This window comes from Lineus longissimus, chromosome 15 (genome assembly GCF_910592395.1).
Source record: "Lineus longissimus chromosome 15, tnLinLong1.2, whole genome shotgun sequence".
Classification (NCBI taxonomy): domain Eukaryota; kingdom Metazoa; phylum Nemertea; class Pilidiophora; order Heteronemertea; family Lineidae; genus Lineus; species Lineus longissimus.
Window position 1 is genome coordinate 5,961,136 of NC_088322.1, and position 15,610 is coordinate 5,976,745.

General features: G+C 42.8%; 1 protein-coding gene across 1 annotated transcript; it reads right to left on the reverse strand.

Moving 5' to 3' along the window:
- Positions 1-9,779: 9,779 nt before the first annotated feature.
- On the reverse strand, positions 9,780-10,247 carry LOC135499376 (uncharacterized). The gene has a single exon (XM_064790121.1). It carries the CDS (start codon positions 10,245-10,247, stop codon positions 9,780-9,782), a length of 468 nt encoding a protein of 155 aa, XP_064646191.1.
- Positions 10,248-15,610: the final 5,363 nt, after the last annotated feature.

Here is a 15,610-nt window from a genome sequence, read left to right on the forward strand (position 1 = left end):
GGGCGTGAGCCAAGACTTCCGGTAGATGTTTCTTTCGGTTTGGGTGAAACCAATACTGAAGAATCCTATGGCTCGTACGCTAAGTCGCTAAAAGAACGCTTAGACTATGCGTTCGAGGCTGCCTTGAAGAGTCAAGGTGCAGCCTCGAACAAAAGCAAGCGTCAATATGACTTGAAGGCAAAAGCGGCTTTGTTGGAAGTTGGTGATGCAGTGTTGGTCCGTATATTTGCGGGGCCGGCAGAAGCTAGCTGACAATGGTCCTCTGAAATATATACGGTTCTTGGTCAACCAAACTTAGATGTTCCCGTATTTACTGTACAGCCAACCACAGGCGGTACTGTACGTGTTCTCCACCGGAACCTGTTGTTGCCAGTGGGGGAGGTCAGAGATGAGCCAGCAGCTAGGCAAAAACCAATTCCAAAGCCTCGTCTTCCTAGAAGGAAAACCGTACCGGTAGTTGACGTTCAAGACGTTGATGAGGATGACGTAAACCTGGTTGAGGTGGTTGTCATACCGCGGGTGGAAGAGAATGCCTCTCAGCCAGCTGTTGGTGTTCAGCCAGTTCAGCCTGCACCTTCGCAGGGTGACGTGGTATTGGAGCCTCAGGGTGTATCAGAGGATCCGGTGTCAATTTCACTTCGCAATGAAGATAATTAACAAAATGTATCTTCCCATTCTTCATCCTTTTCGTTCTTGTCTTCTTCAGAAACAAGCTCAATATCTAGGTCATCTACATCGTTTGCGACTGCTCTCAGTGGTGCAAGTCTGGAGACGTCATTAGAACCGGTAGCCGAGGTGCCATCAGAAGGAAGTACTTTTGTTTCGTCCAATGATGACTCTATTCCTCCCGACGACCCCATTCATGCCAGACCGGTGAGGGAGAGGCGGCAGCCTGCTGATTTAAAAGATTATATGTGCTATACTCGCAGCAGCCAACACCTTTAGAACCATGGAGATCCAAAGTCGATTATTTTATAACCTTGTCAGATAAACCACAAGTTTCAAACAATCCTGTTGTTATGGACAAATTGTTGTTACTGATGAAAGATTAAACAGTTGAATTGTTCAGCATTGGGTTTTGTCTTAGTGTTATCTTTTGCTATACGTTGCCTTTTGGTGAAATCTCGGTTATGCGTCCTTGGTCTGACGCTAAACCAATCGTTTAAATGTATATATCATCTACTAACGTGTATTATATATGAGCATTATGCTATTCCGTTTCATATATTGCTCGTTATTTCTGCTCTGTCCGAGTAGCAAATTAATATAATATAATTCCAATTGAATGGATTGAATATCATGATTATAGTTGTTTAAGGAATTCTCCGGCCTGGAAAGTCGAAAGTGTCGGTCGACAAGGAGTATTTTCTTTTCAGCACAAGTCTTTTGTTATAGGTGCCTGAAAGAAGGAAGTAAGAAGGGACGGCCATCCGTGAGTCTCCTCTATATGTCATGTATGAATAATCTATAAATAATTTATTATATTGACAGTGTTGGTCTTTGTTTGAAAGTCTAATCATTAGTGGAATGCAATTTGGTCATTTCACATTGTACCAATATAGATAGTTCGTGTATCTGGTCTTGTAAATAGATTGTCAACATTATGGGGAAAATTCCCGCAGAATTATTAATTCTGTGACTTTATATCTATGTTTCATTCCTCAGCAGCTCAGTCTATACATTCATCGAGAATTTTTTTTGGAAATGGGATGCTGGTGTGTAGTTTATACGTCAACTGTGGTATCTATTTGGATATCTTCTCTTCGGAGGTCTTGTATTGTCGTTGGATCGTATTGTCGTATGACTGTTGGTTGTGCGTGGATGAATGTTTAATTTTATTCTTTGTATGTTCTTATTCTGTCGGTCTTTAAGGGAAATGTCAGGAGGCATTTTCCCGTGAGGGGGGAATGTGTAATCCGTAGTAAAATTGTTATCTTTACCTTGGGTGTTATACTCTAACCCCGGATCTATAAGACCAGACAATATAAATTGACTAAGCTCAGGCCCACTGATTATTATTCATTTTATTACCATACCTTTTATGAAGGTTGGCAAATGGGAAATGTCATGAGCTGAGCAAAGGGCCTGAATCTTTGTAAATAGAAGGTTTGACCAGTGGCATTTTGATTTCACTCTTCGTCCGAGTTATATATATGTATGTTTATTCGTACATCAAAAGAGTACACTTCTTAACCTAGTGCATAATGGTGCAGTGCATTTACATGTATAGTGCGTGCATTAATTAGACGTATTACAATAATGACAAGTGGAAATTAATTAACACACAGATGAAAAATGATGTCGCCAATCGCATTCATCGTCAAGATACCTAACCCATTCTCTCTAATACCTAGCAACTCCTTAATTTGGGCTGCCACCAGTCTCAAGTCCATACTACAATTCTGAGTACTTCTTTGTACAATGTCCTTAGTCATTTGGGGTAAACTTGGGAGCTCAAATCGGTCCCACCTATACTTGTTCACAGTAAAATTGAAGCTTTTCCCAATTGCTGAACGACTACCGTTTATAATAATGTCTTTGCACAACTTAACATAAATGTTCTTAGATTTAAAGATGCTAACAAAATATTTCACAAATCGTTTTTCTACTTGAAACTCTATAGACAAATCGTCTAATATTAGTGGGAGAAGGGCACAATGAGTGCGATACGGCAGGTTAAGGAGGTTTCTAATGCACTTCCTCCATGCAACAAATATATTCTCCATGCCTTGCGTTGACAGATCCCATCCCTGATAACCATATAAAGACATACAGTGCGATTTAAATAACCGATACTTAACATCAATACTTGCAAACCGAAATTGTGATATCAATAAATTTGTCCTCTTGTACAGATCATTTACACAACTCTGAAGTTTTTTATTCATTGAAGACTCTCCAAAAATCACACCCAGATGAATTTCTGAAATAGAAGGACGAAGTACCACCCCTTCAAACTCGACCCCTATATCTATACCGCCATTTTTCCCAAATATAAGAAACTTGCTCTTTGCAGCATTGAATGTTATCATAAACTCGACCGAGTAACTGGACGCAACTTTGAGCATCTTTCTTAGTGCTGCTAACGTTGGAGCTAAAATAATCACATCATCAGCATAGGCAAATGCACCAGCAAACAACATGCCAATATAACATCCAACCCCCGACTTTTCTAATGAAAATAACAGCTCATCAAGATAGATACTAAACAAGATTGGGGACAAAACACCACCTTGCTTCACCCCATTTCTGGCTGTAAATGCATTTGAACTCTGGTCACCCCACCTCACACTTATTCTCTGGTTGGTGTATAACACAGCTAGAAAACGAGCGATAAGAGGACATAACCCCTTTTTTAATAGAAGACGAAATAACTTAATGAACTGTACCCTATCGAACGCCTTAGAAGCGTCAAGCATTATACAGTAGACATTTGTAGCCTGTTTATTATAATACTCTATAACTTCGTTCACAACGGTACCACAGGTTGCAGTTGATAAACCAGTTTTAAAGCCAAACTGACCATCGGAAGATGACAGAACCCCATTGTATTTATGAAGAAAAATATAGTCCAGAATCTTGCCTAATGTACTACTAATCGAGATCCCCCTGTAATTATCTGAGGAATTAATCGACTTCCTACTATTTTTCGGAATTGGTATCACCGTAGTTTTTACAAAGTCTCCTACACAACAACCATGACTGACCATTGATGATAATAACAATGAAATCATGACTCTCAACCTTGGACTCCCCTGTATAAAGTTATCTGTTTTCAGGCCCTGTATACTATCACTCTTCCCTTTCTTCAGTTTTTTTATACCCATCTCTACTTCTTCAAGCGAAATTGCATGACGTTCCTTACAACGACCGATACAGCACTTTTCTCTAACCCCAACGTCTATGTCCCTTAAAAGCACTTCCATATCACCATCGTCGTAGGACACTGAATTATATACACGTTTAAACTTATCTGCAAAAACTTTGCAAGTTGCCTCGTCCCCTTCAACCTTATCCATCGTATTAGGAAGGACGTTTTTACCCTTATTGATTGTTTTGACCTCTTTCCAGAAATCCCTGCTATTCTTGTTTTCCATTTTGTTTGCTAATTTGTTGGCCGCTGACCTTTCCTTATCCTTTTTAATCCTCCTAACCGCATAATGATAAACCGCCCTAGTCCGTCGACGTATGTCGGCAACTATACCATTATGTGGTCGACCGTTATCTACCCAAATAGAATGCCATAAAATGGCCTTTTCTCTGTATTCTTTCACCTTATCATTCCAGTCTGCAGTACCCGGAGCTTGTTTAATTTTTGAACTTGGGATTGTGGCCTTACTGGCATTTAAGCATGCCTCAGTAATTGCATTGTGGAACAACTCAATTTCCTCATGATGTATATCGCAAAAAGGATTCCTACAGTTGATAGCCTCAAATGGGATATGTATATCACCCAAGTACCCATCGAGCAAGACACCGTAATTTACTATGTCTCCCGGTTTAGCCTTTTCCCACACCGCCTCCAACCTAGGCGCATTTGCCTTGGGGTTGCCGCAAGGAGGATACCGCGGTGACGTCGCGGTTTTTCCAAGATGGCGCTGCATATTGTAAACAAACTCGATCCACGGCCAAGGGAAAATCAAGTCATCAAAAAAGTTAGATTTTTGGCATCAAATCAGAGTTATTAGTACTTTTCTGCTATGAAATAAGTCTTCAGACAATAAGCTATCATTTGAATAATGAAAAGTGCTGTTTTGATGGGGAAAATAGGGTTTTTTAAACCAAATAGCCGGGCACCGATCTTCCAAAATTAGCGATGGTTTCAAAACAGTCTCCCAGATATGGGGCAATCTCTTCATTATCATAATGGGATTTGGAGGCATGTTTACAGATTTTACAAGTTCGAGACCTGTAATACCTAAAACTCGCATAGATCCCCATAGATCCCCTCTATTTGTCGAGTTAGCGCCCCTGTAAGATCATGCATTTTCGGACACTAGAACGAAATCTTCATGCGGATATCGCGGTTTCGGTGATGATTTAAGGAGAAATTGACTGTTCTTAGAGTTGTATGGGACAGAAATGAGTTCATACTTCATGAATACATGAATATATTATGATATGGGCGGGCTTCTAAGTTAAAACAATAACAAACTCAACTGCATCTCTACTGTATATTGCGTAGTGCATTGCCTAGTGTATTTCGTAGTGTATTTTAGCGGAGACATTATTTCCGCACTTTGGCCACGCCAAACGTCTTTTTTATTCGTGGAAGTTAATCTGCTCTGTAAATTTTATTTTACACAGGAAGAATCCATACTAGGTATTGCAATATTTCATGTCTATTGGTGTTTTTGTGTACAGAAGCGCACCAGACAGTGAGACGTGGAGGTTGTGTTCAGTGCTGGTGCTGTCAGTAGACTGAATCTGATTGGCCATAGCGATCACTAATATGGGTCGGGATCACGTGATGTGACGTCACCGCGGTATCCTCCTTGGGGTTGCCGCGTACCATTTGAGGGACATCCATACCAAGATGCAAACTGGAATGATCAGATAGATTATGACCCATATGACAAACCTTATACAGGTTGATGCGTTCACACACGCTTTCAGATACTATGAATTGGTCAATTAAGGATCTACCACCATTCGCCTTACTCTCGTAAGTATAATCTACTTGTGCTACCTCTTGGTCTAAAGCAAAAACAAGATTTTCTTCTGCCGCAAATTCCATCAATGCCCTCCTGCATTGCGACTGCATTCTACTTAGGTCCGTATTAAAATCACCCCCTATGACCACATATGGTGTGTCATGCGCTTGCAATATAGCAGCTATTTCCCTCAAAGTGTTCTGAAATTCAGTCATATTGTGTTGACTACCATTGTCCGTTGGCATGTAAACATTAACCAGAATAATAAAGTTATCAAGTGAATCGACATTGATAGTTACAGCACACACCCTTTTAGAGTCCCATTCCACCGGAGTAACAACTCCTTTGAAATTTGCATCCCACGCTATAGCTACACCACCATAGGGTCTCCCGGCCAACAAGGAAGTATCTTCCATACCAGATACCCCGTGGACATTTACATTCTCCCCAATGCCACCTATAACTTCATTAATTTTCCCATTAAAGAGCCAGTGTTCCTGTAACAACAAGAACTCAGTCTTACCAAATAGTTCACTAATGTAGTCCTTTCGTCCTGGCCCCAAGGCCGTTATTGTTGTATGAACCAAAATTCCACACACTCATGACAGCCAATAAAAGTAAGATTGTCTTTATACACATCATCATTAATTTGTATCTTGGGACTCCTTTGGAGCAAAGTATTTCCGAATACCAACACCTGCCGGCCACATGTTTTCGTCGAACAACCGCGAGAATTGTGGTTTTGGAACCCTTAGTCTGTAAGACTTATACTTTGCTTTCTCATTGGACTTAAGCTCAAGTTCGTTCACCTTAAACCCTTTGTCAGAAATAAAACTCCTCAACTTATCCTCAGTTGTTTCAGCGTCCAGTCGGAAGATAAATAGGTCTCTATTGGGCTCAGGGGCCCCTTAATCACACAGTCAGATTTACTGCCCATAATCACATTTCGATTTTTGTTCACCTTCTTTCTCGTCACTAAGGTATAGTCATCGGACTCGACACTTCCTTTAGAATGTAAGGAGCTGTTGCTCCCCCTTAGCCTCAGTACAGCTGGCGGTACCATAAGATTTGAAGACTGTCTTGCAGTACCCCTCCCTCTGCCTCTTCCCCCTCGTCTCCCGCGCCCACTCACTACTCGGGTCTGAGAGGGACTGACCGCACTCTGACTCTGAAGAACCTTAGCATAACTGTCACGACTGTCAAGCAATTTACTTTCTGCCGGTCCTTGTTCTGCTGACAGATCCCAAGCACTATCTCTCCACTCGTCAGGTTTGAAATCTTTCCAATCAATGGCCTACTGTCAGGTAAATTATGAGTATAATCAGAATATGAAGTCTATAGCAATCTTAAAATTGACAGTGACCGATGACACTCCTTTTGTGCATTGCCGTAAGAGTTTGCAATTGCGTGTTGTCTTTTGTAGTCCTGTGAGCTCTTCTTCTAATATTGTTGTCAGGTTAGGGTTATCTTTACATGACAAGATGCAGGCCCAAGCTGCACAGGCTTTGAGAAAGAGACGGCGAAGTTACAGTGTACACGAAAAACTAGCGTACCTTCGAGATCTGGACGAGGCGCTTGAAAATGGTACTGTCACGAGCAGCAAGGAATTTGCCGATCATTACCGAATTCCGGTTGAAACATTTCGGAAATGGGACCGGAATGAGCTCGAACTAGCAGCCGAAGAAAATTATGGAAAATCACGAAAGATAAAAGTGAAACTTATAGGAACGTGGATTGAGGTTGAAAACGAGCTACATGAGTGGTTTCCGGGGTTAAGGGCCAGACGCTTGCCGGTATCCGTTCAGGATCTACAAGAAAAAGCACTAGAACTGTTTGCAAATTAGTGGAATAATATCGACGACCAAAGACGCAACGACATTGTGGAGCCTAAACCCACGCGCCATGATTTCCATGCCTCCAATGGATGGGTGTGTGACTTCATGAAGCGAAAGGACATTACATTGCGAAAATCGAACAAAAATACAACTACGATCCCGGCTGATGCATTGCAGCGAGTAGAAGCGTTCAGAAATGGAATTGCTGAGACGATTGATGAATTCGACATCGGTTTTCAGTTTATCTTTAACATGGACCAAACCTTCCTTCTGCTGGACTGTCGTCCACTCTACAGCTGTGAAAACAAAGGAACGAAATCAGTCGATATCAGGACTTCTCGATCAAACCCCAAACTTGGATGCACTGTCTCGCTGTGCATCACTGCCACGGGTGGCAAACTGCCTGCCCATGTGACATTTCCAAGGCGTGGGTTCGTAAGGCAGTTGGATGCCCTCCTCGAGAATGACTTGCCTCAGAATGTTCGAGTAACCTCATTTCAATCAGGATGGATGAAGACAGAAACTATTGTGCATTGGATCGATGCAGTTTTTAGACCACATGTGGAAACAGAAAACTGCGAACAGTTTCTCATAGTTGTTGACAGATATCGAGTTCACAGGACCGAAATATTTGGAAATGGAATGATGGAAATGGGCGGCATCATTGACTTCGTACCGGCTGGGTGTACATCAATTGCTCAACCGCTAGATGTGGCAGTGATGAAATCTTTTAAATCGCACGCAAAGCAGCAGTGGAAAACCTGGAAAACAGCTAACACTGACAATGATGGAGAGTGTCCTCCAATCACATTACTTGATGTGGTAAACATCATAAGCCAGGCATGGGATGCAGTTGATGCCCGAGTTACATTAACGGTTTTGAGGCAGCGTTTCGTCCTCGGGACATTGATGCAGGACCACTGCTATTCGGTGACGTGGGAGAGGAGGCTCAGGATAACGATGAACTTCAGTTTCTAGATATGGATGATATATGGACTTGTTGTTCAAGGTCAAGACTAAAACTGACTTAAGTCCGAGTTCGATCATATGAGGGCTTCTTATTCATTTGTCCCAACCTGTAACTCATTATGTAAGTTGGATCTGTCCTAACTTTATACTCATTACGTTGAAGAGGATGTCTTAAAAATTCATCGACATTACTTTCTGGCATTCTACCTTTAATTCTCTATGTCGCTGATTAAACGATGTATGAATCACAGGGCCTAGATTTGATGTTGCTTATTGTTCTCATTGAATAAAAGAAAGGTTATTGGACACGCGAGTCTTCATGTTCATTTCATACAGGCCTACCAACGCACCTTGTTCACAGCACACCATATTCTTAGGCCATTGGCCGTGTCCAGAGGAATGTGCTCCAATCAGTATTAATCGGGAGTGACCATTCAATTTGGAATGAATATGAATCAACCTATTCTGGGCGGTGTCTTCTGGTCTTATAGATCCGGGGTTAGAGTATTTATATAATGGGCCAAATTCATAAAGGGCGTTTAAGGGTTAGACGTGTGTAACTTCTCCCTGATCAGTTTCAGGGCCTATTCATATTCTGTGACGATTTACATGAAGGACCTGAATATGTCTATTCAGTAGTTAAACGCTGTTTTAAGCTAAACGCCCTTTATGAATTTGGCCCAATATGTTTAGACTCTGGCCAATCCAGAGTATTTCTGTATAGGCCTATGTAGGGAATCTTGAATGTTACGACCTGGTGTTATGTAACTCTTTGTATCTCTTTGTATATAATGAGGCTGACGCCCAGTGTTCGGCAGTGCCATATAGACCGGTCAAGGAATAACAACACCTTCATATATTATATCGTCTCTATTTCGTTCACCACCGTATTGAAGAACTCGGAGTTACTGTTAGCTAGGGGTAACACCAAGAAACCATGGATCCAAAAGATAAATTGCTTGTAGACTGTGAATCGGTAGCATCTGAAAGATACAATTGACTATAAATCAGTTCAGTTATAAAAACTGATGTGCAGCAAGCAAATTAGCAGATTTAGGCCCTGTATATTTACTACTAGTTATCAATTTTTTCAACAACTGTAGTGTTCGTAATAGTGACACACTTCAGCTCGATCAGTTGTCAGAGTGTTTTGTCTGTCAAGGGTTCTGGGTTCGAACCCCTGGCCCCTCCGGCCAAACAAGGTGTCTATATTCTCCGACTCTGTTACACTCTCGGCCCCATGCATTTATAGCATCACATCATGACATGCGTTGTCTTGGCATTTGATATAACATATGGGCATGGAATAATGCATTATAGCCTACTTGTTTGTTGGGTTATTATCCTCCAGTCTTTCTATGAAGGCATAATGGAGCCGGGCCACAATGGTGTCCAGGACGGCCCTGTTCAAGCAGACTGCCTGAAAATCTGGGTGCTGAGTGATGCACTCCAGATCAACATGATCAATGTCACCACCAGTAGCCTCTTCCAATTTTGTGGTGATGGCGTTGATATCCTGGCAACAGTCGCATTCAAAGTTGGTGGGCATCACCATGCAGCCACGGCACATGCACCATTCCTCCAAAGGCATCTGGGTGCCATCCTCGTGGCCTTCATCATCAAGTGGCACGTCATCTTCAACTTCAAGCTCAACGGCAACCACATTACCACCATGACCATCATCAAGTTCACGTTCAGCCAGCTCTTCAGGTGTGTACTCTGGCTCAAACGCATAGGGACTGACCTGCTCGTTCTTCTGCTGATGCACGGTTGTAATCGAAGGATTCATCGCCGGACGTCGACGAAGAACCCGAAGAAATCGAAGAATTACTGTCATCTGTCATTTCGCTGTCATTCCAAGCCTTTGCCATTGTTCGAACAGCTGATTGTCACAATGGCTGCATCCATGACGTCATTAGCTCTCCGTTTGGAGGAGAGACCAGATTAAAATCCACCAAGATGGCGGCATACTTGATTATAAAATAAGCAATTAAAATCATCCATTTCACTCATTAATGTTTATTTATTTATAAAACCAAGAGCCACAGTTGTTTTTAAGAATACGCAGTTGACGTAGATGTTAAGGTTGTAACTGTTGGTCGAATGGGGAATAATATCCAATAGCCTCATTTTAAGAAATGACCGGGTAATGCTAACCTTAATGCATTTTTTCAACGTGGTATTGGATATAGGCTGTTTCCCAACGTCTTGGCGGTTATCATTCCAATTCCAAAAAGTGCATCATTGGACCCGTGCGTTCCTCTGAACTACAGGGGGATAAGCTTGTTATCTTCGGTCTATTAAGTGTTCACATCCATTCTAAATCAACGCATCGTGTACAGTGTTCAAAACCGCGCAATTAGATACTTCTTAGGCCTCCGAACCGAGCCACCATAGCATGATATCAAGGGGACTTTGGCTGGCAATGTGCGCCTTAAGCTTAGATTTACATTTATACGTTTTATAGTCCGTATATCGTATGCGTTTAACGCATCCGTCCAACGAAAATTTTTCAACACATGCTTAACCATTTGCGCATTCACATATCTCCGACAACTGCATAAAACGGGTGCGTTTAAGCGCATACGTTGGTCGAATCCAACGCATCCGTGCTATCAGGTACGTGAACGGATAGAAATTCCTTTGAAATGACGTCATTTTGGGATATACTTCCCTTGAAGTCGACTCTTGTCTACGAAACCATGCCGAGGAAGACAGGGTTGAAGAAAAATTTCGTGGAGGACTTGGTGAACGCTGTCCGAGATCGTCCATTCCTGTACAATCCGAAGCATGCTGATTACCACGATTCAAAAAAATGCTTTAATGCATGGGAATCTATAGAAAAGTTTTGCCCTTAATAAAGCGCTCGATATTACGTATAAATGTGTATCGGAAACTCGGATGCTGGAAATGGAAACGTATCACGCATCCGTTTCAACGTAAATCTAGCTTTACAGGAGGTGGTGAAGAATGATAAACTTTTGGAATCGCTTATGCAAGCTAGGCAGGGACGGGATTCTAAAACATGTATTTAGGACTGACGTTCTAATGAGCCGCCAGAATAGAAATTGGTCCGCCGAAATCAGAGATATCCTCACCAAATTGGACATGAATGAGCTTGTTGACAATTGCACTCCGTGCGACGTGGCCGTTTTCAAGAGAAACTTAAAGAGTCTCCAGCAAACAGAATGGCGGGCACTGGTGGCTAGCAAACCCAAACTGAGGACCTATATTAGACTTATAAGTTCTTTCAGTATGGAACCGTACGTTTCGTCCGCTATCGACAAAGCCCAGCGCGCCGTATTTGCGCAAATGAGATGCGGGGTTTTGCCCGCACAGATTGAGATAGGAAGATTTACTGGATTATATTATGGGGGAAAACTAGCTTCTGACAAAACAATTTGAAGATGGAGATCCTTTCTTCTTGTATATTCCAAATTCTTAAAAATACAGCATTTATATAATGGATAGTTACATTCACAGATTGGCGAGTCCAAATCTGGTGTTCACAGGCTGGAGTCCAAGACCTGAATGACCATATACAATCTTTGATTTACCATGAAAACTATAACAACACAAAATCACCGAGGAGACATAATACAAACTTTGACAAATCAAACATGTTTCTGATTGAAAGACTTGTATGTACTAATTACACTTGCCAATCAAGCGTCTCCAACTTGTCTGAACATACTTGATTAATAAAGCAATGACCTTAGAGTGAAAGAGTTAAACCCTCAGTAACCATTGTTTTCAGAATTAGCTAAGTAGTTTTGTGTTTTGACATGTTCGATATGTCAAATATTCACCTTAAACATTATGAGAAATGATAACTTGTAAATTGTACTTTTTGTAACACTGTATGTGAAGATTGTGCGCGCTACACCCGATTTATATGTTTGTGACGGTTGTGTCTTCGGCGGGTATCCACGGTATGAACCGTCGACGACAACAAGCGTCTACACGTTTTGATCCGAATTGTATTCAAGCACAGCGTATAACGGGCCAACAAATCAACAAGTATCATTAATCATCATTTAAGTATACAAGGAGTCATCTGAAGTCCTTCAGTCACATTAGTAACACACTACATGAGTAAAATCGTCGATTCAAAAGTAGCTACCTTCACGGTCGCCAGCCGCTCGAAATCCACTGAGAAGCACTGTGCATTGAGTACGTAACGTATGTACATGAACGATCACGTGTATGACCAGGTCCACCCCTCTCCATCCAGTTTCCTGCCTTCCTGAAGAAGAATTTGACTAGGAATCAGTGCTCAACCCGTTTACCAAAATGGAAGACGAGTCTGTATGTAAGCCCAATGCTCAAGCCAGCAGCAATACCAACAATATCACGATGATGAATAGTCAGCATGTCTGGGTTGAGATGCAACATTTGAAGATTCCTGAAGAGCAGACAGGGAGAAAAGATGAAATTGAAGAAGCCCCTCGGCCTCAGGGTCCAAGCAGCACGGTCATGGAGAGATCTGGATCAAGCTCGGTTGACTGCTTGTGGGGGCACAGGGGACAGAGCAGCACTTCGGACAACTTGTCGTAAACCCTAGAAGACGGTGACGGTGTTATAAACAGTGTGAAAATTGACAATCTGAGTGGGGGTCGAGAAGAGTGGATCCAACACTGCAGAGACATGGAGACATCGGAGACTGCAAGGGTATCTGGAGGTGATAGGTCGGACCAAATGACTCAAGAAAGAGTTATCCCCGGTATCATGATCAAGGTGATGTTGCTAGACACTATGAACTTGATGAGCATAGGGACACTCAAGCGGAGACCGTAAGGGTATCTGGAGATGACAGGTCGGGCCAAATGACATTGTCTCAGGAGAGGCAGAGTTTCTCCAATCAACATGATCAACGTGATGTTATGGCGGCTAGAAACTACCAACAAAATGTTGCGGATGAGCGCAGCTACACTCAAGCGGGGACCGTAAGGGTCACTGGGGCTGATATTAGGTCGGGCCAAATGACGTTGCCTCAAGAGAGGCAGAGTTTCTCCAATCAACATGATCAACGTGATGTTATGGCAGCTAGAAACTACAAACATGATGCTGTGGATGAGCAGAGTTACACTCAAGCGGGGACCGTGAGGGTCACCGGAGCTGATTATAGGTCGGGCCAAATGACGTTGCCTCAAGAGAGGCAGAGTTTCTCCGATCAACATGATCAACGTGATGTTATGGCGGCTAGAAACTACAAACATGATGCTGTGGATCAGCGCAGTTACACTCAAGCGGGGACCATGAGGGTCACCGGAGCTGATTATAGGTCGGGCCAAATGACGTTGCCTCAAGAGAGGCAGAGTTTCTCCAATCAACATGATCAACGTAATGTTATGGCGGCTAGAAACTACAAACATGATGCTGTGGATCAGCGCAGTTACACTCAAGCGGGGACCGTAAGGGTCACCGGGGCTGATTATAGGTCGGGCCAGATGACGTTGCCTCAAGAGAGGCAGAGTTTCTCCAATCAACATGATCAACGTGATGTTATGGCAGCTAGAAACTACAAACATGATGCTGTGGATGAGCGCAGTTACACTCAAGCGGGGACCGTGAGGGTCACCGGAGCTGATTATAGGTCGGGCCAAATGACGTTGCCACAAGAGAGGCAGAGTTTCTCCAATCAACATGATCAACGTAATGTTATGGCGGCTAGAAACTACAAACATGATGCTGTGGATCAGCGCAGTTACACTCAAGCGGGGACCGTAAGGGTCACCGGGGCTGATTATAGGTCGGGCCAAATGACGTTGCCACAAGAGAGGCAGAGTTTCTCCAATCAGCATGATCAACGTGATGTTATGGCGGCTGGAACTACAAACATGATGATGTGGATCAGTGCAGTTACACTGAAGCAGGGACCGTAAGGGTCACCGGGGCTGATTATAGGTCGGGCCAGATGACGTCGCCTCAAGAGAGGCAGAGTTTCTCCAATCAACATGATCGTTATGGTGGCTAGAAACTACAAACATGATGCTGTGCCTGTGGGCGAGCGCAGTTACACTCGAGCAGGGACCGTAAGAGTCACCGGAGCTGATTATAGGTCGGGCCAAATGACGTTGGCTCAAGAGAGGCAGAGTTTCTCCAATCAACATGATCAACGTGATGTTAGGGCGGCTAGAAACTACAATCATGACGCTGTGGTTGAGCCCAGCTACACTCAAGTGGGGACTGTGAGGGTTTCCGGAGCCGACAGGTCGGGCCAAATGACAATACCCCTAGAGAGGCAGCGTTTCCCTTATCAGAGTGAGGTTGTATATGGTGGTGGGTGCGATGTTTATTCACCACCTGATGAAAGAAGTGCGAAGAATGGCAGGAATATGTGACCCGTCACAGCAAAACCAGGCGCATGTCGCTCTGAGCTTGACAGGTTGAGACGGACTGTTTGTTCAATTCTCTATTGTCTGCCTTTTGTGAAATATGAGCTGACCAATTTCTTCCATTATCTCCTGGTGTCATTTAGGCTCATCTCCTGTGCGACATGAGCCTGGTTTGCTGTGACGGGTCACATATTGGAACTGAACAGATAGGTGATTGTGACATCCTTCGCCATCTTATCCCGTACCCACGTGCTTTTTTCATGTACATTTCCTGTACATTTTTGTAATGTTATAAACGGCACGTGTTCATGCATGCACTACACTGCACTGCAATTTCGGGCGAAAGTTTGTCGCCCTAGTTCAAGAGTGTGTGGAACTTTGTGATGTCCATTCGTGACTTATCTGTGTACCGCACCAGTACTAACCGTAACATAAGTTTGATGTGGCAAATTACTGGCCACGCAAGTGTCAAGTGTTACTTTTGTGAGATTTTTCTTCTGATCGCCACTTTTTGCGAATGTGTGTCAAGTTTTGAACTTCTTCAATAGCAAACGCTAAGATTTGTTGTAGGCCCTACACAGGATTTGTGTATTTTTGTGTCTTGTCATGCAGTTCCATATTTTGGGTGATATATGTAAAATATGTTGAGTAGGCTAAGCTTGTCTTTTATGTGAGTTGCAGACGCACCAACTGTCTGTGTTATAAATCTGTTATATTCTGGATTTATTATTTTTAGTGAGAACCTGACTGTGCTGGTTCTTTTGGTGATGGTTCTGTAGCTGTGTACAGTATTTCTTACACTTTTTACCTGGCA